The following is a 25,553-nucleotide window of genomic DNA, read 5'->3' on the forward strand; positions in this document are numbered from 1 at the left end:
TCTCCTGGTTCACCTCCATACTGGCTTTGGCTTGTCAACATTGTGAGGTCCCAGGACTGACCGGGGCAGAGAACAGTAGAACTCTCTCTTCCTTACTTCTGGATGCTGTGGCCATTTTCATACAGGCAGAAGAGGGATAGCTTTTTTGGCTCTTCTTTTACATCAGAGACTCATTTTGAACTTCCAGAATGGTGAAAATTCCCAATTTGTAAAAAGGGGCCACCTACCATCCTGGGACTTTAAATAAGTCCTTATTTATGCCTTCAGAGGTCTTCTCTGGATAAAAATTGGGAAATCCCCTTCTCCAGAGGAATCTCATTCCTTTTCTGCTGTAGTTCAAGTCTGTTCCTTTCTGTTTGTTCTCAGGTGAGACAGGGAGCCCTTAGGGATCCCTAGGCTCTGGATTTCTAGGGTCTTCATACTTGTTTCTACTGATTGTGTGCCCAATGGCTAAATACCCTGGATAAGTTATGGGATTAGGAGCTTAGGCATGGGAGATAGGAGCTCTGCGAAGGTGATGAGAGCTCAGTGATGAGGATGTGGAAGGAGCTTAGAGGGTGTAGGCTGAGTGAGGGGACTCAGGATTTTGGGGGCATTAGTGAAGATGATGCAAGTATTCATTGAGGGGAATGGATGGGAGCTTATTTAGGACAATGAGGGGGTTGGTGATGGGTCATATTCAACAGAAGCTTTAACTGTTCCCTCCCCTATCCTATTCCACCCACTTAAACAAATAGTTGTTAAAAGCTGGGAACTCGCATCAAAGATGTGTGTTTTTCTCTCTCCCTTGTCTCCTCCATCTGTCTCTATCTTCGGCTGAGCAGACTCTGACCACTCTGGGGCTGAGTCTTTTAGAGAACCTCTAGAGACATGAATCATAAAGGACCAACCCACCCCCCCGGGACAGCTGGCACTGGGGTGTTAAGGGGAGCAAGGAAAGATGAGGCTTGGAGGAGGATGTTTTCATTGGGAAGGAGGATCCAGAGACCATCTGGGGGACAGAGAAGTGGGTGGCAGAGCCAGGTTCAGACAAGAGGAGGGACTAGTATGGGACCCTTGCAGGGAGATGCCTGGAAGGAAGAGAGTGGGAGATGCAAGTGTAGAGCTTGAGAGAAGTCAGGGCTGGAGTTAGCTGTGAGAACTTGAGCAAGACTCTTCCCTTCTTTCAAAGGAAGCAGCTGGACAAGGCCAGAGCTTCTTAACTCTTTTTTGTGTTGTGGATTCCTTTGGCAGTATGGTGAAGTCTGTGGACCCCCTTCTCAGAAAAAAAATATTTTAAATAATTGAAAAACATGCTGCATTTCAGTTAGAGTTTCAGTAGAAATAAAGATGTAATTGTTTTTTTTTTCCCAATTCAAATTTATGGATTTTCTGAAATCTTCCCTGGGAACTCTGAGTTAAGAACCTTTGGGATTGATGATCCAATATTCTGTGTTCTAAGAATGGTCCCAACTCTTTTTTCTGAATCTGAGCCCAAAGTTTGGAATTCAAGAGAAGATGGAAGATGGGAGACATGAATGAGAGATAATGGAGAGAATATAGAGAGAGAAGCGGATGCTGGACCTAAAGGAGGGAAGAGGTAGAAGGAATTCATGAGGGGCTTGGGAATGGGGAATCCAGTGAGGGGGATGAATTGGGGGTATGTGGGCTTTGGAAGGGTCCATGAACTTCATTGTTAAAATTTTTTTATAACTGCACTTAAATATAATTGATTCTGAGGAGGAGTCTTTAGGCTTCACTAGACTGCCCATGACATTAAAAAGGTGAAGAGCTCCTGGTGTAGAATGCAGCTGGCAGAGGGACTGGGAATGAGCCTGAGCCTTAAGGAGGGAAGAGGGGAAGGGAGCAGGTGGGCTTAGCAAGGTCTTGCCTTGGCCTGGATCAAATTCCTTCCCTCTCTCTCCAATGTAAATTGAACAGCGACACCTTGTGACCTACGAGGGGATTGTCTACTCCCTAGATTCTCCATCCTGAGTGGGATCCACAGAGAGTCCCACCTCTCTCTCTTAGTCCAGCCTCTCCCTCTTGAGCCCAAAGTCCTTATCTTGGAAAGGTAACTCCCACCCTTTCCTTGTTCCACAGTGTTCCTCCATTCTCCTTGGCTTCTGAGATCCAGGGACCCCCCACGACGGGATTCTTAAGCTCTGGGCAGATCAGGGGACAGCATGGGGGTGGAGAGAAACCTGCCTTTTTGGTGTGGTCCCAGCTAAGCTGGATAGAAAGGCAGGAGGGCAAAGGAATTCAGCTGAAAATGCCTTAACATTGCTGGATGACTTTGGCCAAGCATCCTCTCTGGGTGGGCACCTTCCCCTGGTTGGCACTGCCTCATCCTGGGTCCAAGACTCATGGCTCTCCCTCTCTCCTGTTTGTCTGACCTTTGCCAAATACCCCTTTGCCCTCTCTACCAGGCTTCAGGACTGCCCCCCCTCCTGTTCTCTCCTGGCTTCCATCCCACACTGGGCAAAGTGATTTCTATAAACCTAATTAAGTGGAGGAGGCCTGGAGGGAGGGGGGGGCTGCCTAGGACAATTAATCATCAGGGAGTGACATTTGGCGAAAGACTGGCTGGGTAATTAAGCAGGAGGTGAGCCAGCAGGCACTGCAGAGGAAGAGGTGGTGAGAGGATTCAGCAGCTCTCCATCCTCTGCCTGCTTCACCGAGTCCAAATTCTTCAGACTGGCACCTGAGATACTCCATAATCCTGTTCCTGGCATCTGAGGCCTGCCACACACTTGTCCTTGGCATTCATGGGCCTCTCTGATTTTGGCCCTGGCATTTGAGGCCCTTTGTGATCTTGTCTCTGGCATTCAGAGTTCTCTGTGGTCTTGTCTCCCTCATTCAAGGCCCGCCATGATTTTGCCCTTGGCATTTGAAGTTTGATTTTGCCCTGGCCTTCTCTCCCCCTTGTTCTGAGGCAGCGGCCAGAATAGTTTCTTCAGGACTCCCAGTTCACATCTGACTCCTCTCCCCATTTTGCTCATGACTTTCACACATTATAGTACTTTTCCTGACCTCTGCAAATGTACCTTTGAGTGATGATGATGGCGACTCCTCTCAGTAGAAACGCCTTGTGAAAAGAGGTGAAATGATAAGGTAGAAAGGGCACTGGGATCAGTCAGGGCCTGGTTCCAATACAGACTCTGCCAGTGTGTGATCTTGGGCAAGTCACTTGACTTTTGTAAGCCTCAGTTTCCTCATCTGTCAAATGAGAAGGTTGGATCAGATGACATCAGAAGTCCTCAGCATAGGACTGCATAGATCCTTTGATCTGGCTATCTGAATCTTGAAGCCTAGCTCGAGCTTCATCTCTTGCCACCTCACCTTGCTTGACCAGCCTAGCTCACAGTGAGCTCTGATTGACCTAGAGAACCCCTGTCCTGCCTAGCCTGACTCACATCAGCTTCCCAGGTCCCCAGCTCTTCAGGCCCATCCAAGAGCCTTTTGCCCTCATTTCCATGGTTTTGTCCTAACAATTTTTACATTTCCCACAACCCTTTGGGTATCGCTGGTCTCTGGCTTTGCCTGACGCCCAGCACTCACACGCCTGACACCCCTAATCTTGACAACTTTTCTCTTCTTTTTGCCTCCGCTGCAGACCCTTGAAAGCTGGAGTAGGAGCTCTGCCCCTCTCTCCCCTTCTCTCTCCTGTTTACACATGTGTATAGAGCTCTCAATTTGGAGCCTGGAAACCTGGATTGTATCCTGATGCTGACACTAACAAGTCATTTAACTTATGGCCTCATCTGTTCACTGAGGAGAGGAAAGCTTGCACCACTGTGCTCCCAGGGTGCTTAGGCCATTGGCTTGGGTTAATTCACAAGAGACTCAACCTGAACCTGTGATTTCATTGGACTAGGGGACTCCTTCCATCACTATAGGTCACCACTACCTTCTAGGCAAAGTATAGTCTTATAGAGTTGCCCAGAACACTGAGGGGTTAAATGATTTGCCCAGCATCGGTCACATAGCCAGCATGTGCCAGAGGTGGGATGGAAACCTGGGTCTTCTTCCTTCCATGCTTCTCTATTCTCCATAAAGAGGCTATTTATTCACCCAGGAACAGTGTGCTAATAATGCTGCCTGTAGTATATAGAATCTCTGGGCTGGTAGGCCCTCAGAGGCCCCTTACATCAGCTGTATCTGAACAGGGAGCCTCCATCTCTCATGTGGTCATGTGGTCACAGCCTCTGCGTAAAGTCTTGTAGGGATGAAGAGCCCCCCTGCATCTTGGGGTGGCCCCTTCTGTCTGGGGCAGTGATAATTGTGAGGAAATAGAGGTTGTATAAATTCAGAAATAATTCTTCAGGGGAAGGTCACTAGACATGTGGATACAAGAAATTTGTTACAAGATAGAATAACTTAGAAATGAAATGCCACACTGACTTCCAGGACTGGCTAAACTAAGCTTTTCTGTTGAACTATGGTACCCAGAGGGCAGGGCCTGGGCATCCTGTCTTTGAAGATTGTGAGTTCCTTGAGGGCAGGGCCTGGATCTACTCCCCTCCAAGCCCTGAACACAGGACCTGGCACTTAGCAGGTGGCAGGAAATATTAGTTGAACTGGATGAATAATTAATTGAAAGAACTGTTTTTAATTGAATCCAGAAGCTAGTCCTGCCTTGGAATTGCTGTGTGACCTTCAGAAGATGGCTGTCTCTTTCTGTGCCCTAGTTTCTTCAGATGTAGCCCAGGAAGTACGCTCTCTGAGTCCCCAAAGGGAGGTTTGAGGACCTCAGAGTGACCTCTGGGCTGGTAAATTTTGACACAAGCTTTGAGACCTTGGATGAATCTTCTCTGTGCCTCAGTTCCTTCAGTTACAAAAATGGATATAATAATACACTATGTCGCAGGGTTGTGACAAAGAGTTTTGTAAAGCTTAAGTAGCTAACGTGATAAAGCACCTACTTTGTGCCAGCCTTGGTGCTAAGCTCTTTGCAAATATTATCTCATTTGATCCTCACAGCAATCCTGGGAGTTATTATAATAATTGCTCCTCATCCACTTTCAGTTATTCAGGCTATCTTTTGCCCACTGGTGAATTAATCATGTTTTCACACTTTTGTTACTCCTATTTTCTGGGTTTCATCTCCTTTTCCCTGATTAGAGGCTGGGCAGGGAGAGAAGAGAGAAGTCTAAGGCACAAGGAAATGGGTGAGTCTAAAGAAATGTTGGGTATTTGGAAGGGGAGCTTGGATCATTCATTTCCATTGGTCTGTTCAGAGCAGGTACACTGAGGCAGCTAGGCAGCACCGTGGATAGAGCTATGAACATGGAGTTAGGAAGACTTGAGTTCAGATCCTGCTGGTAGACACTTAATGGCTGTATGACCATGGTCAGGACATTTCATCTTACTCTGCCTCAGTTTTCTCATCTGTAAAAGAGAAGTAATAATAGCCCCTACCTTACAGGGTTGTATGCTTTGAGACCCTTAAAGTAGCAAGGTGGCACAGTGGATAGAGAGAAGCTGGGTTTTGAGTCATGAAGTTGTGAGTTGAAATGCTGCTTCAGGTACTTGTTAGCTGTGTGATTCTAGGAAAAGCACTTAACTTCTGTGCCTCAGTTTCCTCACCTGTTAAATGAGGGGTCATTATCACATCTAGTTCCCAGGGTTGTGATGAAGATCAAATGTGATAACATATGTATTTTCTTTTATTTGTACAAATATATCTTAACATTTATAGCACATGCTACCCTGATCCTAAATATATGTGATATAAATGCTGGCTATTATTAGAAAAGAGGGGAGACAACTGGGGGGCAATATCCCTGGTTACTTGTGTGCTTGTAGGATAGAGTTCAGCTGATGGGGTCTTGTTTCTGTCTCAGAGATGCTGTCCAGGCCTGGGAGCGGCTGAGCTGCAGTGGGCTGGGCCCCTCAGACTTGCCAGAGAAAGCATTGACAGGGCTGACTGCCCCCTTGGCTGCTGACAGACAAGGTAATACCCAGACCCAATGTGGGCTGGTGGGGTGGCAGGGGAGCTTTGTCTCTGTCTTCTTGTCTGTCTTTCTCTCCGGCCTTGTCCATGTCTGCCTCTGTTCCTGTCTCTATCTCTTGTCACCCTATCTCTCTCTCCTTTTCTCTCTCACCTCCCAGTTGTTCTTTTTCTCCATTTACTTTTGAATTCCTTTGTACTGAATATCTTGGAAGAGTAAGTCAGAAGTCTAGCTTCTTGCCTCCTATCTGTGTGTGCTCTGGACAAGTCATTTCCCTGATCTAGGCCTCAAGTTTCTTCATCTTCAAAATGGATATCCTCATACTTGCACCACCTACTTCTCAGGCCCTTGTGAGGATAGCACTTTATAAACCACGAAGCACTATGGGAGTAGATGCTCAGTTTCATAGTCTGTCTATGTTTTCCCTTGAAGTACTATAGCCCTGTCTCTTCCTTCTTTGGTGTCTCTCTCCTTTGACCCCCAGGGTTACTGGGTCTGTGTTTGTGTTTCTCTGTGTCTCTCCATCTCTCTTCTGTGTGTGATTCCTGGTGTCTCTGGCTATCTCTTACTGTGTTTCTTTCCCGTGTGTTTTACCTCTTGTGTCTGCCTGTTTCGGTTCTTTTTTTTTGATGATTTCCTTCTCATTTTCCTTTCTCTGCCCTTCCCCTCCTAGTGCTGGTAGTCCCATTGGTGGACAAGGAAGCTGGAGGTGTTGTGGCCACCATCCTGGTAAGAGTTGGGGACTGAGGTCTGGGGAATGGGGACAGGGCTGGTGTAAGGGGGTCATTGATCACTCTGTAATTTTCTGAGGGGGGACTCTGTAGACACCTTGAGTCCATCCCCTTCTCCCTATCTCACATTATCCCTTGGGCTGGGAAGTTAGAGGGGGAATATCTCTGTTTGGATAGGGTTATGGAGTGTTCTAACCCTGGATCTGGTTCTTGGATTATCTAAGTCATCACCATCTCTCATTCCCTATACTCCCTTCTTTTCTCCTCCATCTTCTTCACCCATTATGGGGCCATACCAGTTACACTCTCCCTCAGTATAGCTTCTGCCCTCATTCAATTCTTTTGAAGAAAGCCTTCTTAATTGCCTTTTATATACAAGGCACTGGGCTAGATAGTGAGGGTCCAAAGACAAAAAAGACTCAACACCTGTCCCAAAGGACTCCAAGGTCTATACAGTCTGTTCAGATAAAGCATGATGTTTGGTTATTTGGGGAGGAAGAAAGCACTAGCATCTGGGTGATCATGGAGGCTTCAAGAGAGAGAGGTAACTTCTGATCTTGGCCTGGAAGGAAGATAAGCATTATGAGATTCAAGGTGAGGAGCCAGGTGGCTCCAGGCAGTAGGTTGGGAGATGAATGCTTGGAATAGGGAGATGGGATTTGAGGCTCTAGCTAAGTAGTCCAGTTTGGTTGGGAAGTAGAGATTGTGAAGGGGTATGATATAAAATAAAACTAGAAAAATAGGCTAGAGATGGATTGTGGAAGGCCCTGAAAGACAGGTTAAGGAGTTGGGTTAAAAGGGAGCCATTGAAGGCTTCTTAGCAGCAGAATCGTAGAGGTAGAGGTAGAGTCCTTAGGAGGACTATTTTGGCAGTTGTACATAAGATGGATTGGAGGAGAGAGACACTGGAAACAGGGAGAGTGTTGAAGAGGCTATTATAATGGTCCAGATAAGATGATGGCTTTTCATGGTAACTATGTGTGTTTAGAGAAGAAAATGACTTCAAGAGATTTGGTTGTGGTAGAATCGACAGGCTCTTTTGGTTCATTGGATGGGGTTGGGGGTAAGGAAGAGGGAGGAGGCAAGGAGAGCTTTGAGGTTATGAACCTGGGTGACTGAAAAGATGGCAGTTGCTTCAATAGAAATAGGAACATTTGGAGGGGAGAGAGAGATGGGGTGTTGGTGACGAACTCAGTTTTAGACATGTTGAACTTGAGGTAGACATCAGTGGCTCTGTGAGGATGCACTAATCATGCAGGCCAGAGCCTTTGCATGCCTGCCTGTCCTTTGTGACTCTTGTCCACGGCCTCCCATAGGTTCAAGTTTGATATAGAGATGGGAAATCCCTGTGGAGTTGCCAGCAGTCAGTGGGTGATGCTGAACTGGTGCTGAGAAGGAGAGACAGACAGAGACAGACAGAGAGAGACAGAGGTTGAGAGTCAGAGAGACACAGACAGAAGGAGAGAGAGAGGCAGAGTAAGGGTTCTTCCTTCTTCTGAAGGGAGAGACAGAGAGAAAAGGGTAGATAAATAAATCTTGAAGACCATCTGTGTAGAGTTGACTTTTCATAGAGTCATGTAGTCCAACCTTCTCATTTTACAAATGGGGAAACTGAGGCCCAAGGAGTCTAAGTGACGTAGCCAAGATAGGCAAGATTTGAACCTGAATCCTCTGACCACAGAGCCAGAGTTCTTTTTGCTGTACCATGCCAATTGATCTTATTCTCTAAAGTTTGCCAACTGCTTTACATAGATTACGTGGTCTGGCCTTCATGACAACCTTGTGAATTCAGTGGTGCAGGTATTCTCATCCCTAGTGGCAGAGGAGGAAACTGAGGATTAGAGAAGCTTATGGTCCCATGGTTACTTCACAGATCACTGGTCACACAAGTTGGCATTGGAACCCAGGTCTCACAGGTTCCTCATTACACCACACTGACTGCTAATGATGGTGATAATTGGACTCGTGGGATTAGATGAGATCACTGAAGGAGAGAACATATATATATATAGACAGAAGAGGACTTGGGAATCAGAGGCTTCTAGCTGAGTGGGAAAGGACCTCATGGGTCATCTAGTTCACCCCCCTCATTTCATAGATGATGAAGCCGAGGCCCAGGGAGAGAGGCTGGGACTTCCCAAAGTCCCTGAGGTGGGATATGTCAGAGGCATGTCTTGAACCCAGGTTCTCTGACTCTAGAGTCAATGCTCTTTTCATTGTGTCCCCCAAGGATATCCCTTGAACATCCTCCCTGGGAAGGGATATGACTTGAATGAGAACCTTGGAGGACACTCGCTCTTAGGGAGCAGAAGACAGATAATGATCCAACAAAGGAGCCTGGGAAGGAGCAGTAAGGCAGGAAGCAGGAGGAGGAGGAGGAAGCCCAGGAAAGAATAGTGCCAGAAGAATCAAGGGAAGAGAGAGTCAGTATTCAGGAGTGGGGGTGGGTGGTGTGGTCAGAACCTACAGAGGGATCAAGGGAGAGGAGGGCTGAGAATAATCCACTCCATTTGGCAGGTGAGATCATTAAACATCTTTGAGAGGAGAGTTTTAATGAAGTGCTGGGGTCAAGAGCCAGATTGCAAAGGACTGAGAAGTGAGTGGGTGGTAAAGAAGTGGACGCAGTGAATGTAGACTGTTCTTCCTAGGACTTTGGCAGTGAAAAAGAAGAAGTAGAACACTAGCTGGAAGGGATGGCTGGGCCAAGGAAAGACATTTTTTGAAAGAATGAGGCAGACCCGAGCACGTTTGTAAGCTGTAGGGAAGGCGCTGGGAGATAAGAAGAGTTAGAAGAGGAGAGAGGGAATGATTAATGCGGTGAGCTCACAGCGATAGGATGGGGGATCAAGGGCACAAGCTGGAAGGTTTGCCTATTTAGGAGGAGGCCTGGCTCTTCCTCAGACTTTGGAGGAAAGGGGACTGGAAGGGTAAAGATGTAGGAGGGTTATGAGGTGAGGGATGGGAGAGAGGGGCTCAGAGACTGTGATTTGGGAAGCCAGACACAGGGGACAGTGAGCCCTGTTTGAGGGATGATGGCTGCATTGTGTCATTGTATCAGCTTTGAAACCCAGGAAGGGGGAGGGCAGAGAGAGAGACAGAGAGAGAGAGAGAGACAGAGAAAGAGAGAGGGAGAGAGATAGAGACAGAGACAGAGAGACAGAGATAGAGACAGAGAGAGAGAGACAGAGAGAGACAGAGATAGAGAGAGACAGACAGAGAGAGACAGAGACAGGAACAGGGACAGAGACAGAGAGACAGAGAAAGAGAGGGACAGAGAGACAGAGACAGAGAGACAGAGACAGAGAGAGAGACAGAGACAGAGAGAAACAGACAGAGAGACAGAGACAGAGAGAGAGACAGAGACAGAGAGATAGAGACAGAGACTGAGAGACAGAGACAGAGAGATAGAGACAGAGACAGAGACATAGAGATAGAGACAGAGACAGGGACACACACACACACACACACACACATACACATACACACATACACACATACACAGAGACAGACAGACAGACAGACCCCTATAGGACACAAGCAGAAGAAGATCCATAATGGAGGGAGGGAGATGGGTAACCAGGACTTTGGCATTCACTGACTAGCATAATGCTGAGGGAAGAAGAAATAAGGCACTGTATGGTTTAACAAGAAGCATTTATTCAGCTTTTATGAGGGCGAAAGCTTGCTGGAGGTGAGGCTCTTGGTGAGGCATGAGCCAGGCTTGTAGGGAAGGGAGATTAAGATGACATGGGGATGAGGAAGGGTGTTTTATGGCAGCAGGAGGAGGGAGAGTAGCCAGAATGATGGTATGTATTAGGGAGCCACTGAACCATAGACTCAGACTCCTGGAGCATCCGGAGGGGATACAAGGCCAATCATAGATAGACAGCTGCAAGGATAAAGATAAGGAAATAATTTATAGAACAACAGAGCTGGAAAGGGCCTTAGAACATAGAACATAAGATCTAGAAGGCCTTAGAACATAGAATGTCGGTTTTGGGAGGGACCTTAGAACACAGAATGTCCATTTTGGGAGGGACCTTAGAACACAGAATGTCCATTTTAGGAGGGACCTTAGAACACAGAATGTCCATTTTGGGAGGGACCTTAGAACACAGAATGTCTGATTTGGGAGGGACCTTAGAACACAGAATGTCAGATTTGGGAGGGACCTTGGAACACAGAATGTCCATTTTGGGAGGGACCTTGGAACACAGAATGTCAAAAGTAGAAGATATCTTAGAGACCACTGAATTCAGCACCTTCATTTTTACATAGTAGGAAACTCAGGTCTGAAGAGGATTAGGGGCTTGCCTAGGGTCCCACATCAGGTTAGCAGCATAGTTAGGACTAGAAGCCAGGGGTCCTGTCTCCCAGCCATGGGTCAGGCCTATAAATCTGAAGAATCACCTCTAATTTGTCCCTCTCCCCATCTCATCAGTAACTACCTAGATCAGGTGCAGGATTTCCATTCACTTCCCTCATCCACCACGAGCAGAGCCTGAATGGGGGTGAATTGCTTAGCTCTTCTCCTTTGCCAGGTCCTCTGAGTTGTCATCCTCAGCTCATTAAAAGGGAATTAAAGTGATTCAAAGGTATCTGACCTTTCAAACAGCCAACTCCTGGGAGAAAGTGAAGGGGAAGAGAACCATGGGGGGCCCCTGTTTGTAGGGGGTTGACCAATGACCCCTGCCTTCAGGTAGGCCATGATCTAAGGGGCTACATACAGTTCTTTTCCTTAGAGAATCCTCAGTCTGAGGGGGGAGACATAGCTCTCTCCTCAGGGAGCTCCCTCTCCCCAGCACCCAAAGGCTCTCTCTTTCTCTCTCTCTCTCTCTCTCTCTCTCTCTCTCTCTCTCTCTCTCTCTCTCTCTCTCTCTCTCTCTCTCTCTCCAGGGAATGAGCCTTTTGTTCACACTGACTTCCCACCATCTGCTCCCCTCCCCGACTCTCTGCCTCCAGATTGTCAGATGGAGGAACTTGGGTTAGCGGATTTGGGATATGTCATGCCTGAAAAATATGTCCCTGGCCCTGCTTCCTCTGGCTGGGGAAGATGAGTAATGATGGGAGGGGGTGGGGAAGATAAGAAGTGACCTTCCTGGCCCCCTCTTTAGGAATTTATGGAAAGGGGGCAGGGGAATTTCAAATGTAGTTTGGTGTGTGGGGTGTGGCATTCCTGCTACACTTATACAATGATTTTGTTTAGGATTCTGTAGGGCTATCTTGGGACAAAGGGAGCAGATATATTCTATGTGGCCCCCAGCAAAGGGGGATGTCACAGGAAGGCACACTTACGTGTGGAAAAAAACTTGTCAACAGTAAGGACTGTACCACCATGGAAGGGAGTGAACTCTTTGTCCGCAGAGAGCGCAGAATCATAGGATTCAAAATTGGAAGGGTCCTTAGGGTCTTCAATCCTGTCATTTTTACAGATGAGAAAACTAAGGCTCACAGAGGGGAAATGACTTGTCCAAAGTTACACAGCTAAGGAAATAACAGGTCCTTTGACTCTAAATCGAGTGCTTCCCATTACACCAGGAGATCCAACCCCTTTGTCAAGAGAGCCTGTGCTCTGGGTGGGAATTTGGGTGAGAAGCCCTTTGAGGCCCCTTCCAGCTCTGAGTGTCTGAGCTTGTATCTTGGTGTACCTGCATGTGTGTTTATGTATGAATACACTTGACTGTGTATCCGTGAGCAGATATGCTATTCCCCTAAGTAGGTCATTTTTCTCTGTAAACTCCTTTTGGTAGTGTTTGTGTTAGCCATGTCACCCTACAGGGATTGCTCCTTTTCTCTCTTCTTTCCCCTTTGTCCTCTGGCTCAGAGGCAGGAGGATTGATTAGAAGATCTCTCAAGGTCCTTTTCAGGCCCAGGACTGAGGGATCCTGTCATTTCCTGATACTTAGTTCACTAAACCATTCTCCCTCATGTTTTTAACATCTTCTTTAGAGGATCTCCAAGCACTATACTAATATAGGCATGACCAAGAGAAGGCTTCTCACATTTGGAGATGAGGAGGGTGACACCGAGGAGTAGAGATAGAACAGAAAAGTGAAGCCAAATTCAGAGCTCCCTTAGATACTTGAAAACTCTTGGAATGAATGTTATAAAAGATGGAAGTCAGCCCAGTTGTCTTAGATTTCCATACTACAATTCTGGCCATTCTATCCTAGATCTCTGGGGGGAACGACACATTTTGTTCTTCTATCCTGCAATAAAAACCATTGCCTTACTACCCCCAATTTCCTATTTCCTATTAGAGGTGGGTAGCATGGAGAGCATCCCACGCTAGAACCCTGGACCTGTTTCCTCTTTATACCTGCATCAGAGAGGTTCATAACTTGTTTTCAAAGGCTGCTGTAGCTGGCATTCTAGAATCCAGAGGCAGCATATTCTTCAGTCCCCTGCCTCACCTCAACACAGACTTCTTTCCTTCTCAGGCCACTCTTCTAATCTCTTCCTGGGCTCAATGAACCTTTTCTGTGGGAAAGATATTATCCTGTGGTTTAACCCAGTCATGTGTACATGGAATGAGCAGCTGTAACTAATTCCAGATATGTCTTTGAATTCTCTGGGGGATTTTAAAACCTTTTCTAGTAAGCCTATAGCACTTCTAGGATGTCAGAGCTGAAAGGCATCTAGTCTAGAAGGTCTTCTCTATCTTCTCTCTTTTACAGATGAAGCCCTGAGAGCTTCGATCATTTGTTCACACAAGTAGTAAAAGCTAAAGGCAGGCTTTGAACCCAGAGAATGGAGGTGATTATATTATTCTTGGCCATTTCGAAAACTCTCTTTGTGGGTCTGTGCAGGAGGAAGTTACCCACCCCTCCTCTCTTCTTGCCAACAGGTTTTCTTTCTTTTCCTTGACACTTACTGCCAAACCTCATCAATGGGAGCTGTCCAAAAATGGAATTTGTTGCCTTGAAGGGTAGTGTGTTCCTTCAGTCAATCATACAATTGATCAATCAACAAGCATTTATTAAGGACTCACTATGTGCCAGGCCTCTCCAAGCAGAGGCCAGATGACTATTTGTTGGTGATATTGTAGAGAGGAATTCCTGTTCAGGAATGGGTTGGGTGAGAGGCCTTCTAATAAGATTCTTTTTAACCGTGATGGATGGAGAAGAGCCAAAAGTTGTCAGCTCAGCCCCTAGTGACTTGAGGAGTTTTGACCATCGGAGGACTACACCTGATAGACTGTCAAGGGCCTTTTGGAAATTGAGTTCTACATTCATGAAATCCATGGTTCTGAGGATTGATGTGTGGCAGCCAGTACGAAGCCTGGATCTACAGAGTCTCTTGCCTCTGTGGGTCCTTGGTTTTTTCTCTGTTAAGCAAAGGAGATAATCTCCAAGAGCCTTCTATGCTATATCATTCTTCTTTGTTCAGAGGTGATATAGTCAATTTGGTATAGTGAAAGGAGCTCCAGGTTTGCAATGAGAGGATCTGGGTTTGAATCCTGGCTTTGCTATGAGGAGATTGACAAGATGACCTTTGTGGTCCCTTCTCAATCTTGTCCCAAGACCCTTGATCTTGGTAGCTCCAAGATCCTGTCATTTCTCAGCCTTATTTCATTAGTCCCCTGACTACTTTCAGCCCATCTCTCTGGTGTCACATGGCTGTTTGGTTTAGCTAATTCAGTAGTTCCCAAAGTCCCAGGTCTGGATTGGGGAGAGGCAGGGGGAGGGGAGGGCTGTGCTTAGCTCAGAGTGGCCACCTCCAGCAGAATGGGCTCCAGGCGCCCTGCACATAGGGATTCCCCTTGAGATGCTGCTGTCCTGCACATCAAAGAGTGCTCAGCTTCTCAGCTCTGAGGGAGGGTCTGTTCCCATTAATTTTAGTTGGGGATGTGCATGTGCATTTGAGTGCATGCTTGTGTCCCAGGATCAATAATAGTATGGAAATGTGGTGTCTTTGTGGGACTGTGTGCTTTTATGTATGGTTTAGTGTTGAGCATAAAGACGTGTGAGGCTGGGGATATATTTGGGAGTGTGTGTGTATGTTTCTGTATGTATAGGTATGATTTAGTGTTTGAGTATAAAGATGTGTGAGGGTGGAGGTGTATTTGGGAATATGTGTGTGTATGTACAGGCACATGTGTGTCCTTGAATGGGTTTGAGGGCTTGTGTGGGCATGAGAATGCAAGTGTTTGTGTGTATATGTGAATGTGCATGGGAGTATATCTGTATAGATAAGTTTTTCTGTTTGTACTTGTATGTATATGTGCATTCATATGAAGCATCCTCATGTGCATGCAGACACACTCACAAGTTCTCACAGAAAAACTTCCTAGTTGTTCCCAAATCTTGTTGGCACGTACGCTCCCTGCCCCCTCCCCTTTATCTGTTGCCTTCACACAGTTGCATGTGAGCTCCTCAGGTGTTGGGACTCTCATTTGTTTGTATTTGTACCCTCCTCCTCATGATACATAGTCAGACCTTAATAGATGCATTCTTGTTCATTCACTCTTTCAGAAACTCCGGTATACAAATGTAAACTCACACATGTTCACATATAGTCTTTGTGCTGTTAGGGGTGTGTGTGTGCATATGTATGAGTAAGTCTGTGAATGTTTGTGTATACGTTTCTGAATGTGTTTGTGTGAATGTTTGTGCATACTCAGAGTATGTATAAATGTTGCTTATATGAGTCTGTGTAAGCACTTAAGTATATGTCTGTACACTCGTTATATGTATGTCTGTACATTTGGGGCTTGTGTGTGACTGCATGGATGCTCATCAGTGTTTATGTGTGTGCTTGTAAATCTGTGAATGGCTATTGTCAGACAGATTCCAAAGGACATGGGACATTAGCATGGGAGCTCATTGGGAGCAGTGATTGTTTCATTCTTTGCACTTGGCTGTGCAGGGCTTGGTACACAGTAGGTGCTTAATAAATGCCTGATGATCGATTGATTGCTGTCTGAGCCAAAACTTTGGTCCCTGAGTTGGTCTCACTTTATTGCTTCACCTTCCCTAGGCTTGTTCCTTCTGTCCTGGCTAGAAGATCTGGTACCAGTGAGGAGACCTAGGGCTGGGCAAAGAAGAGAATAGATGTTAATTGGAATGAGCTTAGTACTGTATGTAACTCTCATGTGGATGAGGCTGTGGTATCCCCTCAGTCCTTGGTCTAGCCACCTGCTCCTGGAGGAATCACAGCTGGTCCCCACCAAGGGGCCATCTCCATCCCCTACCCACCCACTAACCATCCCTGGGGCAGGGGAAGGGCGGAGAGGGGTGGGGAGGAATGGGCAGGCTTTCCCCCATTGCCCCTCCCAAGCCCAGGCCTTAGCTCCCTTCACTTCACAGCAGAGATTAGGGCACCCTCTTTCTCAGCGTCTCCCCTCCCATCTTCCTGTATTCCAGACCAGACCAATCTCTGACCGTGTACCTTTCCTGACCAGAAGCAGCCTGCTGTGGCTCCCTGCAGGATGTGGAAGAGGGTTCAGATTCTCCAGCGTTTGAGGCTCCCTCCCCACAATTTGGCCCTGTCCTCTCTAGCATCTCCCCTCCTATCTTCCTGTATTCCAGACCAGACCAATCTCTGACAGTGTACCTTTCCTGACCAGGAGCAGCCTGCTGTGGCTCCCTGCAGGACATGGAAGAGGGTTCAGATTCTCCAGCGTTTGAGGCTCCCTCCCCACAGTCTGGCCCTGTCCTCTCTAGCATCTCCTCTTCCTGCATCCCTTGTGGACAGTCAGACTAGGTTTTTCACACTGGGCCTTTTCCCATCTCGATACTTTTGTTCAAGCTGCCCCTCTACCATGAATGCCCCCTTCCATCCCCTCTTGAGTCTTTCCCTTCTTTAGCACCTAGCTCAGGCCTCATCTCCTCCAGGATGCCATCCCTGCCCACTCCAGGCCATGGCTCCTCATCTGAACCCTTCTCACACTTCAGCCAAAAACTATTATGTCTGCTGAGTACGGGTCCCTGTATTCAGCAAGGGTGATGGGGGCTCCAAGATGAAGTAAGCCATGACCCTCTCCTCAAATGGCAGAAGCGCTGAATCTAGAGTTACAGAACTCTGGGTTCAAGTTGCAGCCTTGCTACTTAATACCTGTATCACCTTGAGGAAGTCCCTTCTTTCTTCACCTCACTTTCCTTCTCTATAAAATGAGAAAGGTCATCTCTAAGGCAGAGTCTCTTAACCTGGGATCCGTGAATCTGCTTTAAGAATATTTTGATAACTGTAATTCAATATCATTGGTTTCCTTTGTAAATCTTAAGTATTTTGTTTTATGCATTTGAAGACATTTTGAGAATGGGTCTATGGACTTCCCCAGATTGCCCAAGGGGTCTGGGGCACAAAAAGGTTAAGAACTCCTGCTTTGAGGTCTCTTGTGATCCAGCTCTCAGACAGAAGCTGTGGAAATCATGAAAGATCTGGAGAGACCTAGGTTCCAATCTTGATTCTGAAACTCTGTGACCATGGGTGGACCATTTCATTTTTCTGAGCCTCAGTTTCCTTCATCTTTAAAATGGAAAATAAAAATCTATTTTTTAAAAATCTGTAAAATATACATGTAATACCCATCTCCTCAATGTTGGATGGCTTCAACTTATGGACTGTTATGATTTTGAAGATTTGAAATTGAAGATCACCCAGAAGGCCGTGATGAGGGACATGGTGGCTGTGAGTGGGCTACAACCAGGGGTGTGCCATAAATGCTGAGCAACCAACTCTCCAAAACTGCAGGCTGTATTTTAAAGTTTAAAGTTTAATATGCTTTATTTTAATTTTCCCCATCACTTTCTTTAGTCTATCCAATGAACAAAACAATAAAGCAAGCCCAGATGTGTAATGTTTGCTCATTCCCAAGGTATAAAATGCTCACACTGAAAGTTTAACAACTGGCTCTCAGGAGCTTGGAGTTGTCTCCAGAAAATCCCTGGCTGTAATACTTGAGGAATTAGGAAGAGGAACCATAGTAAAGCATGACCTTAAAGAAACGTATGAGTCAGAAGATGGCCTGGTCCTATGGGGAGGGCTCAGGCTGAACAATGATAATCCACGTGCACTGATGATATCCTTGCATTGCCAAAAGGAAGGCTACCAACATGTTGGGTGGACTTCCTATAAAGAAATTAAGGGAAGACATGAGGAAGAGTCACTTAGAATGGACAGGCGGGGATAGAGTTTTATCAACGTCATTAGAAGGAATAACCACATCCAGGAGGAGCAGAATTATGAGAATATTTGAGTACCCTGCCTGAGTCAATTGTGAGGGTCAATAGTGCATTAAGTGCTGGAAAAAAGACTTATTGTTAGGGTTCTGTGACTAGAGGGGGGAAAATCAGTCAATCATCTAGTCAGCCAGTCAGTAAGCATTTAAGTGCCTACTTTGTGCGATGTACTGTGCTAGCTATACGAAGAAAGTCCCTGCTCTCAAGGATCTCACAACCTAATGGGAGAGACAACAAGCAAACAAAAGTGCAAACAAGATCTATACAGGATAAACTGGATAATCAATAAAAGGAAGACACTAGCATTAAAAGCTTGTAGAAGGTGAGGCTGTAGCTGGGACTTGAAGAAACCCTGGGAAGCCAGGAAAGTCCACAGATAAGGAGGATACGAGGTAGGGTGTGATAAGGGCAAACCCAACTCATTATACTTTTTAGGTATGAGGGCTACTTTTACCTCATTGGAGGTCTTTCAGCAGAAGCTGGACGCCTGGTCCAGGAGGTTGTTTCAGGGATCTATGCCCAGGAGCTAACTGAGCTATAGGACATCTGAGGTCTCATCCAACCCATGAGGTTCTGTGATTCTGTGAGAATCTGAGGCAAAGCAAAGTGAGGACCTGGGACGGCTTCATGTTAGAGGTGATGCTTGACTTGGGCATTGAAGAAAGAAAGGGAAGTCAGAGGAGAAGGGGAAGGAGTGCCTTCCTGATGTGAGGAATGCCAGTGCATTCTGCACGTGGAAAGGAGAGAGCGTGATGAAATCTGGAAACTCTCTTCAGCTGGACAGTGGAATGTCAAAAAGGGAATGCTGGTAAAATGAGATTGCAAAGCAATCCTGGAGCAGGAGGACTTTGAATGTAGACTAAGAGTTTGTTTATCCCTGCCAGGAGAGCAGTAGGGAGCCAGTGAAGTTTCCAGAGCAGGAAAGTTACACGGTCAGACTTGTAGGTAAGGAAGATTAATTTGGCACAAGTCTGATCATGTCTGTTCTTGCTCTCTGCAGCAATTAGAGTACACTGTGTTAAATTCAGTGATAATGTGGCAAGGGAAGCCTCCAGGCTGGGCATAAAAACTGAGCTGTACCCACCTTTCCTATTATCTTCTTGGGGAGAGCATGGGACATGTACTTTGCAGGGATATCGGGATGAAGGTGAGATGGGGCTCGGAGTAGGGGAGTGTGGTGACTTCATTGGAATATGGAGGGGGTGAAGTATTTGAAAGACTAGCCTGGGGAAGAGTGTTGGACTTGTCCAGCTTGGCTCTGGACGCTCTGACTGGGAGCAATGCGGGGGAGCTGCCGACACAGATCGCAGCTCAGTGGAAGGAAGAAAACATGCCAGTGATGAAGGGCTGTTCATACATGGATGGGGCTGCCTTCTTTGGCCCTGGAAGTCTTCACCCTCCCTTGCCTGGCAGCAGGATCCCCTTGCGGGTTGGATGCTCTGTCCTTTTGGGATTCTGAGAAGAATTGCAGAAGGAAAAAGCATAATCAGCGAAGAAAGGCTGGAAGGGATTGAGGGTGGGGGCTGGGGAATAAGGGAGAGGAGGGAGCAGATGGAGAAGGAAAAGTACTGTAACCTCAAGTACATAGTCCCGAGTCTGCCCCTCTCCCCTCAGCAGAGCTGGCACGGCTTGAGGCTTCATTAATAAAGGAGCATCCAGAAGGAGGGAGGGGATAGCTCTTACCTTGTGCTCCCGTCAGAACTCATCTGCAATAGGGAACCACATCATAGGAAAGACATTGATAAATGAGTATGAATTCAGAGGAAGGTGACCAGGATCGTGAGAGAGCAGGCTATGGGAGGGTGGACGGAAGGAACTAGAAACCGGAGAAGGGGAGATGTAAGGGACACAAGCTAGCCGCCTTCACTTATTCAATCAGTTATCTAAGGAGCTCTGTCCCCTACCCCTGGCTCCATTTTACAGGTGAGGAAGTTTCAGCCCAGGTGGAGGAAGGGCTCAGCAAAGGTCACACAGGTAGTAAGTGGATTGGGACTTGAATCTGTCTTATATCACCTGTCCTTTCAGGTGTTCTGGGTTTCTCCTAAGGGCAGAGCTAGGAGCAGGGCCCAGCTGAGGGCAGAAAAGTTACAAGAAGGTACATAAAGTCCAACAGAAGAAAGACCTTTCTACTGATCAGAGCTGTCCCATTTTGGAATGATTGTCTCTGGAGGGAGTGAGCTCCCTATTTCTAACCATATCCAAGTAGAGGCTGCAGGAACCTCCCCTCCCCCAGGGGTGCTGTAGTGGGGAATCCTGCTGAAGGAGAGAGGCTGAGCTGAATGCCCTCTGTGTCTGTGGTTCTGTGGTTTTTTCAGTTGGAGACACACAGAGACCACAGAGACTCCTGGGTCTCCAGGTGTCAGAGGACACATGTACCAGGTGTGCAGAGGAGAGAACGCTTATTCTCTTGAGTAGTGCAGCTATGAGCAGAGGGACATGGTGGTGGTGGTGATGATGATGAGTGTGTATGTGTGTGTGTGTGTGTGTGTGTGTGTGTGTGTGTGTGTGTGTGTGTGTGTGTGTGTGTAGAGGGAAATGGCATTCATGCTTGGATAAGATTGGAGAAGAGCATAAGGAGAGGAACTGGAGACAGTGATAAGAATCTCAGAATTAAAACTTGGAGTCCTAGGTTGGAATCTTGCTTTGCACCAGATAGTTGCGTAATAAAACTGTCCATTGAATTGAATGGCATGCTGATTTGGATGTACAGCCACGGACAAGTCACTTTACCTTGAGCCTTAGTTTCTTTGGTAAAATAGGGATAAGACTGCTTGCACTGAATGGGAGGGTTGATCCCTCTGGATCAGCCTCGGAAGGTTTCAGTAGATGGGATTAATTTGAATGGGGGGAGGATTTATAGGATGAAAGTAGGGGACTAGGGGAGACCATTCCCAGGAATTTTTGGGGGAAAGTGTATATGGCATGGGGAGGCAATTCCTGAGGGAAGGGGTGGAAAGAGCAGACTGGCTTAGGGAGGGGTCCTTGTCCTTCCAGGTACACTGTGCTCAACTCAGCGAGGGGGATGAGCAGAGCCTGCAGGCCATAGAGAAGCACGTGAGTGGGGTCTGGGAGAGAAGGATGCTGGAGCCTGGGCCTCTCAGGAACCCAGTCCTCTGTCTTCAGACTGGGCATCCTGGATAGTGCAAAGTGGGTGGGGGTGTGTGTGATGATGTGGGGGAGAAGGCTGGAGAGGGTGGGGGGTCAGTACCTCAAATTGCCATGTTCAGGGGAAAGAGCCTTGGGTAAAAGTTCAGGAGACCATGGCTGTATATCTGACCTGCTGTATATCCATAGGCAACTACCTTCCTCAGTCTGGGCCACCAGCCTTCCTGAGGTCACTTCACTCTAAATTTCTTGGGAGACTCTTGGGGTCCTGGGAGAGGGAAGTGAGGGTGTTGTACACATAGGGATGGGGATATCTAGAAGGAAGGGATGGCAATGACTAGTAGCCACCGGGCCCCTGGTGCTGCCCCTCATTCCCAGCCTCTCCTCCCAGACGCTAGTGGCCTTGAAGAGGCTGAGGACCCTGCAGCAGCGTCAGCCCCACCCCAGGCCGGTGCCAGAACCCTCTTCCCCTCCCACCTCACTGGCCCGGCCAGATGGGGTTGTGGCTATCAGGACAGGTGGCTACAGTGACCTGGACAGTCGGATTCTGCAGCTCTGTGGTGAGTCAGTAGGGAAGGGTAGGATGGGATGGAGGAGTGAGGTGTGAAGGGTGAGGAGTGAGAGGTGAGGGGAGAGGGGAGAGGATCAGGTTCAAAAAACAGATCCTGGATCCCAGACCCAGAGCTTGGGAAGAGTTAAGGGTGTGTGTGTGTGTGTGTGTGTGTGTGTGTGTGTGTGTGTGTGTGTGTGTGTGTGTGTGTGTGTGTGTGTGTGTGTGTGTGTGTATCTCTGTGTTTCTGTGGGTCTGTGTGTGTCTGTATCTCTGTCTGTGTGCGTGTCTGTGTGCGTGTGTGTGTGCGTGTGTGTGTGTGTGTGTAAGTGGGGTTTGGGCCAGGTGAATGGGATAAGAAGCTATGGCATGGGGTGAGGCTGGCAGCATGGTGGGATGGAGGTGGTTTTCCCCTCTGCCTCTCCCAACCCCAGCTCCCTGCCCCTTACAGGGGAACTCTATGACCTGGATGCCTCTTCTCTTCAGCTCAAAGTACTCCATTATGTGAGTTGGACTGCTTTCCCCATCCCCACCCCTCCACATCTCCCCTGTGGTCCCCTCCAGCTCTTTCCCTTTCTTCTGAGCTAGACCAAATAGCCAGAAGCCTCCCTTCTGAGAGGAAATTCTGAGGTCCTGCGCTCAGGAGGTCTTGGCTCTGACAGCCAGAAAGCTTCTCTTCTTAGAGAGGGCAGAGCCCAATTCTGGGAGCACATGATTGAAGGGAGGCAACAGAGATCCTACATTTGGGGAGTCAATTTTTGGCTCCAGCAGACACATCATGGCAGTAGGTTAAACAGGGGAGGCTCCCTAAAGGAGGAGAATCAGTGGGCTCTTGGATTAAGTAGGTGGGAAAGGGTTTCTTTGAGGCCCTGGAGTTAATCTTGCACCCTCATCCTTCATTAGTTGCAGCAGGAGACAGAGTCCTCAACCTGCTGCCTCCTCCTTGTTTCAGAGGATAACCTTCAGCTCTCCTGCCAGGTAAGTGCTTTGAGATCCTCAGAGATTCCTGGCAACAAGGCATTGGGGGAGAGGGATCTGTGGTCTGTCCCTAACACTGATCACCCCTCCCCCATGCTCCTTGCCCTCTTCTTTGCCTCTTAGGTCATCGGAGACAAAGTGCTTGGAGAAGAAGTCAGTTTTCCAGTGAGTCTCTGGCTCCTTATCCCTGGGCAAGGATCTGCTGGGGATATTTGGGGATCTCTTAGTGGCCTCCTGGGCTTCATCAGGGCCATTTGGGGTGTTTTAGAATCTCGTGGGAGATAGGTTGGTTTTTGTCTTTTTATTAAGCCCACTTAGGATCTTACAGTCTCTGAATGTTTGAGCATCTCATCATCTGGAACCTCTTGGGGAGTCCTTTGGTGGAGGAGAGGCTCTCAGGATGAGATGGGCTCTTTGATCATTTCTCCAACCCTCTCTTTCTTGAAGATGTATTGGAATCTGTTCATCTATTTTCTGATCTATTGGTCCATTCCAGGAACTCTTGGGGCCTGTCTCCCTTGTCGCTCATCTCCAAGGATGAATAGGCTAGTTCTCCAGGCACGGGGAGGATTTGTGGTAGGAAGGTCCTGGAGCTCTCTGCCTGGGGACAGCTGCCCTGCCCTGCCCTCCCACATCCCACGTGCTGACTCTATGTGTGTCCCCCTGCTTTTTCTTTCTCTCCCTCTTCCTGTCATTCTCCCTTACAGATGACAGTGGGGTGTCTGGGCCAGGTGGTGAAGAATAAGGAATCCATCACCCTGAAGGACCTCACTTCAGTAAGTGATAGTTCCTGGGCATGCACTTGGGGTGGGGTTGGGTAGAGCTGCTTTTTCCTCAGGCAGGACATTCCCCCATCTCCCTGGTGCCCCTGGGAAGGGCATAGCAGAGAATTCCCAACGCTTTCCCCCATTTCCCTCACCCTACTGCTTCTCAGAACTGCTTCCAGGAGAACAGAGCAAGCCTCATTCTCATTTCCCCCCAAGGAAAACTGAGACCTTAAGAGAGGGGCAAGGACTTGTCTAAGGTCTCACTGTGAGTCAGTAGTTGAGTTGAGCATAGAATCCAGACCACCTCCCCCCCACCCCCTCGACTCTTGGTCCAGAGAACTAGGAGTTGTTGACCGTTGCCTTTGATTCTCTCCACAATTTTTCCCCTTCACCTGTGCTCTCCTCCACTCTGCAGGAAGAGGTGACACAGCTTCGGAACCTTGTGGGATGTGAGCTGCAATCCATGCTCTGTGTCCCTGTCATCAGCCGGGCTACAAATCAGGTGGTCGCCTTAGCCTGCACTTTCAACAAGCAGGGAGGAGAGACGTGAGTCCTGGCCACCTGTGGATGCTGAGGATGGGAGGGATACTGAAGAAGGATGTGGGCCGCCACTCGCTAGTGACAGGCTCTGATTGTATGTGAGGGGCAGAGCATTGTTAAACACCCCTCCTTCAGAGGTCAGGAAGAAGTAGGCAGGATGGCCAGTGGGAAATTGATACTGTGTGGTTTGTTGCGCAGAAGACTTGACCAATAAGGCCATAGGATGTTTGACCTCACCGGCTATGTCCACCCATCCTCCTCCTGCTCAAAACCTATAACCAAATTTCAGATAATCCGAAATTACTTAGTTATCTATTCTGTGTATTGCTCAGGCCAATTTATATCCAATTTCCTGACACCTCTCCATAGTCCAGTTGTCAGCCTAGGATTTCCAGGGAGTACATAAAGGTGACAGCTCCAGGGACCTTTGAGCCTGAGCCAGAGAGAAAGCAAGAGAGGGTGAAGTCTCAGAATTTAGAATGTCAGAGTTGGGGGAAAGGAAGGACCTTAGGACCAGGATGCCTTAGAAGAGACAGTGTTCAAGTCAGAAGGGACTTTAGACCAACCTAGTCTAAATTCCTCATTTTGGGTTTTTCAGTCTCAAGGAGGAAAGTGACTTACCCAAAGTCACACAGGTAGTAAATTTCAGAGCTGGAATTTCAACTCAGGCCTACTGGCTCTAAATCTGGCTGGATTGAAGGGATGCAATGTAGAACCAAACACCCTACTTCTGGAGCAGCAAATACAGGAAAAGAGAGACAGCCCCAGGACTAAGAGTCAAGAGACTTGGCTTCTTAGTCCTGGCTCTGCCACTAAGCTGCTGTGTGACCTTGGACAAGTCTTTTCCCTTCCTCTGAGCCTCAGTCTTTTATGTTCCTTCTGGCTCTGAGAGTCTGATACTGGATGGGTGTGCTGTCAGGACTCTGGGGATGGAATCTAGGAGGGAAGCCTTGGGTAGTTGACCAGGGTGCATCTGAACAGGATGAGGTCAGAGTCTAGAGCAGGGGAAGCAGTGATAAGGATAGGGGGCAACTAACCTGATCCCCAGTAAAAGTGCCAATCCCAAGCTGGAGATTTCAGAAAATATCTGGGCAGGGAACAGATGCTCAGGTTGTTTTAAAGCTAGGAGGTAGTGAGGGCAATCCTAGAAGAGGGTGAGCCACAACTATCGATGACTATAATGTGATAAATACGTAAGAGGAAGGTCTGAGAGAAAAGGCACTGACACAGAAGATCAGAGAAGGCTTCCTGAAGGAGGTGATATTGGGCTTTGAAGGACTGGTTTTACTGTAGTAAAAGAGGAAAAGGGAGAACATTTTAGGCCTTGGGAACAAGGTTGTTCAGGATATTCTGGGAGGGCAGTAGAGCCATCCATTTTGGTGAAATGTAGGATGCATGAGTTAAGAGCTTTGAATGCCAAGAAAAGGGGATGAATCACTCAGTAGACAAAGGAGGCCATTGAAAGGTTTTGAGCAGAGGAAGGATTCACTCAGATATGAGTGAAAGAAAATTAACCTGGAAGTTTGTGCAGGATGGGTTGGAGGTAGATGGGGGCCAGAAGGCCTGAGAAGAGTTCATGTTTTAACAAGAGCTGAAGTGTGGTGATGGGGGCCTGGACCACAGTGGTGGCCTTGTGGAAAGAGAGGAGGGGGTGAAGGTGAGAGGGGGAATCAGCAGGGCCTGGTAATTTACTGGACATGAGAAAAGAGGGAGAGAGCAGACTTAGAGTGTACCCACCTTTACAAACAAGGTGAATAATAAGAATT

At 47.6% G+C, this 25,553-nt stretch overlaps 1 protein-coding gene across 1 annotated transcript in view; it reads left to right on the forward strand.

Moving 5' to 3' along the window:
* PDE2A (phosphodiesterase 2A) overlaps positions 1-25,553 on the forward strand; it is a 165,367-nt gene that overhangs the window by 115,896 nt on the left and 23,918 nt on the right. Inside the window, exons 5-13 of the mRNA XM_072610959.1 lie at positions 5,826-5,935; positions 6,607-6,662; positions 20,842-20,901; positions 21,344-21,512; positions 21,954-22,006; positions 22,406-22,480; positions 22,604-22,645; positions 23,188-23,256; positions 23,663-23,793. Of these exons, the coding sequence (XP_072467060.1) occupies positions 5,826-5,935; positions 6,607-6,662; positions 20,842-20,901; positions 21,344-21,512; positions 21,954-22,006; positions 22,406-22,480; positions 22,604-22,645; positions 23,188-23,256; positions 23,663-23,793 (765 nt within the window). The remainder of the gene's footprint in view (positions 1-5,825; positions 5,936-6,606; positions 6,663-20,841; positions 20,902-21,343; positions 21,513-21,953; positions 22,007-22,405; positions 22,481-22,603; positions 22,646-23,187; positions 23,257-23,662; positions 23,794-25,553) is intronic.

This window comes from Notamacropus eugenii, chromosome 5, assembly GCF_028372415.1.
Source record: "Notamacropus eugenii isolate mMacEug1 chromosome 5, mMacEug1.pri_v2, whole genome shotgun sequence".
NCBI classification, from domain to species: domain Eukaryota; kingdom Metazoa; phylum Chordata; class Mammalia; order Diprotodontia; family Macropodidae; genus Notamacropus; species Notamacropus eugenii.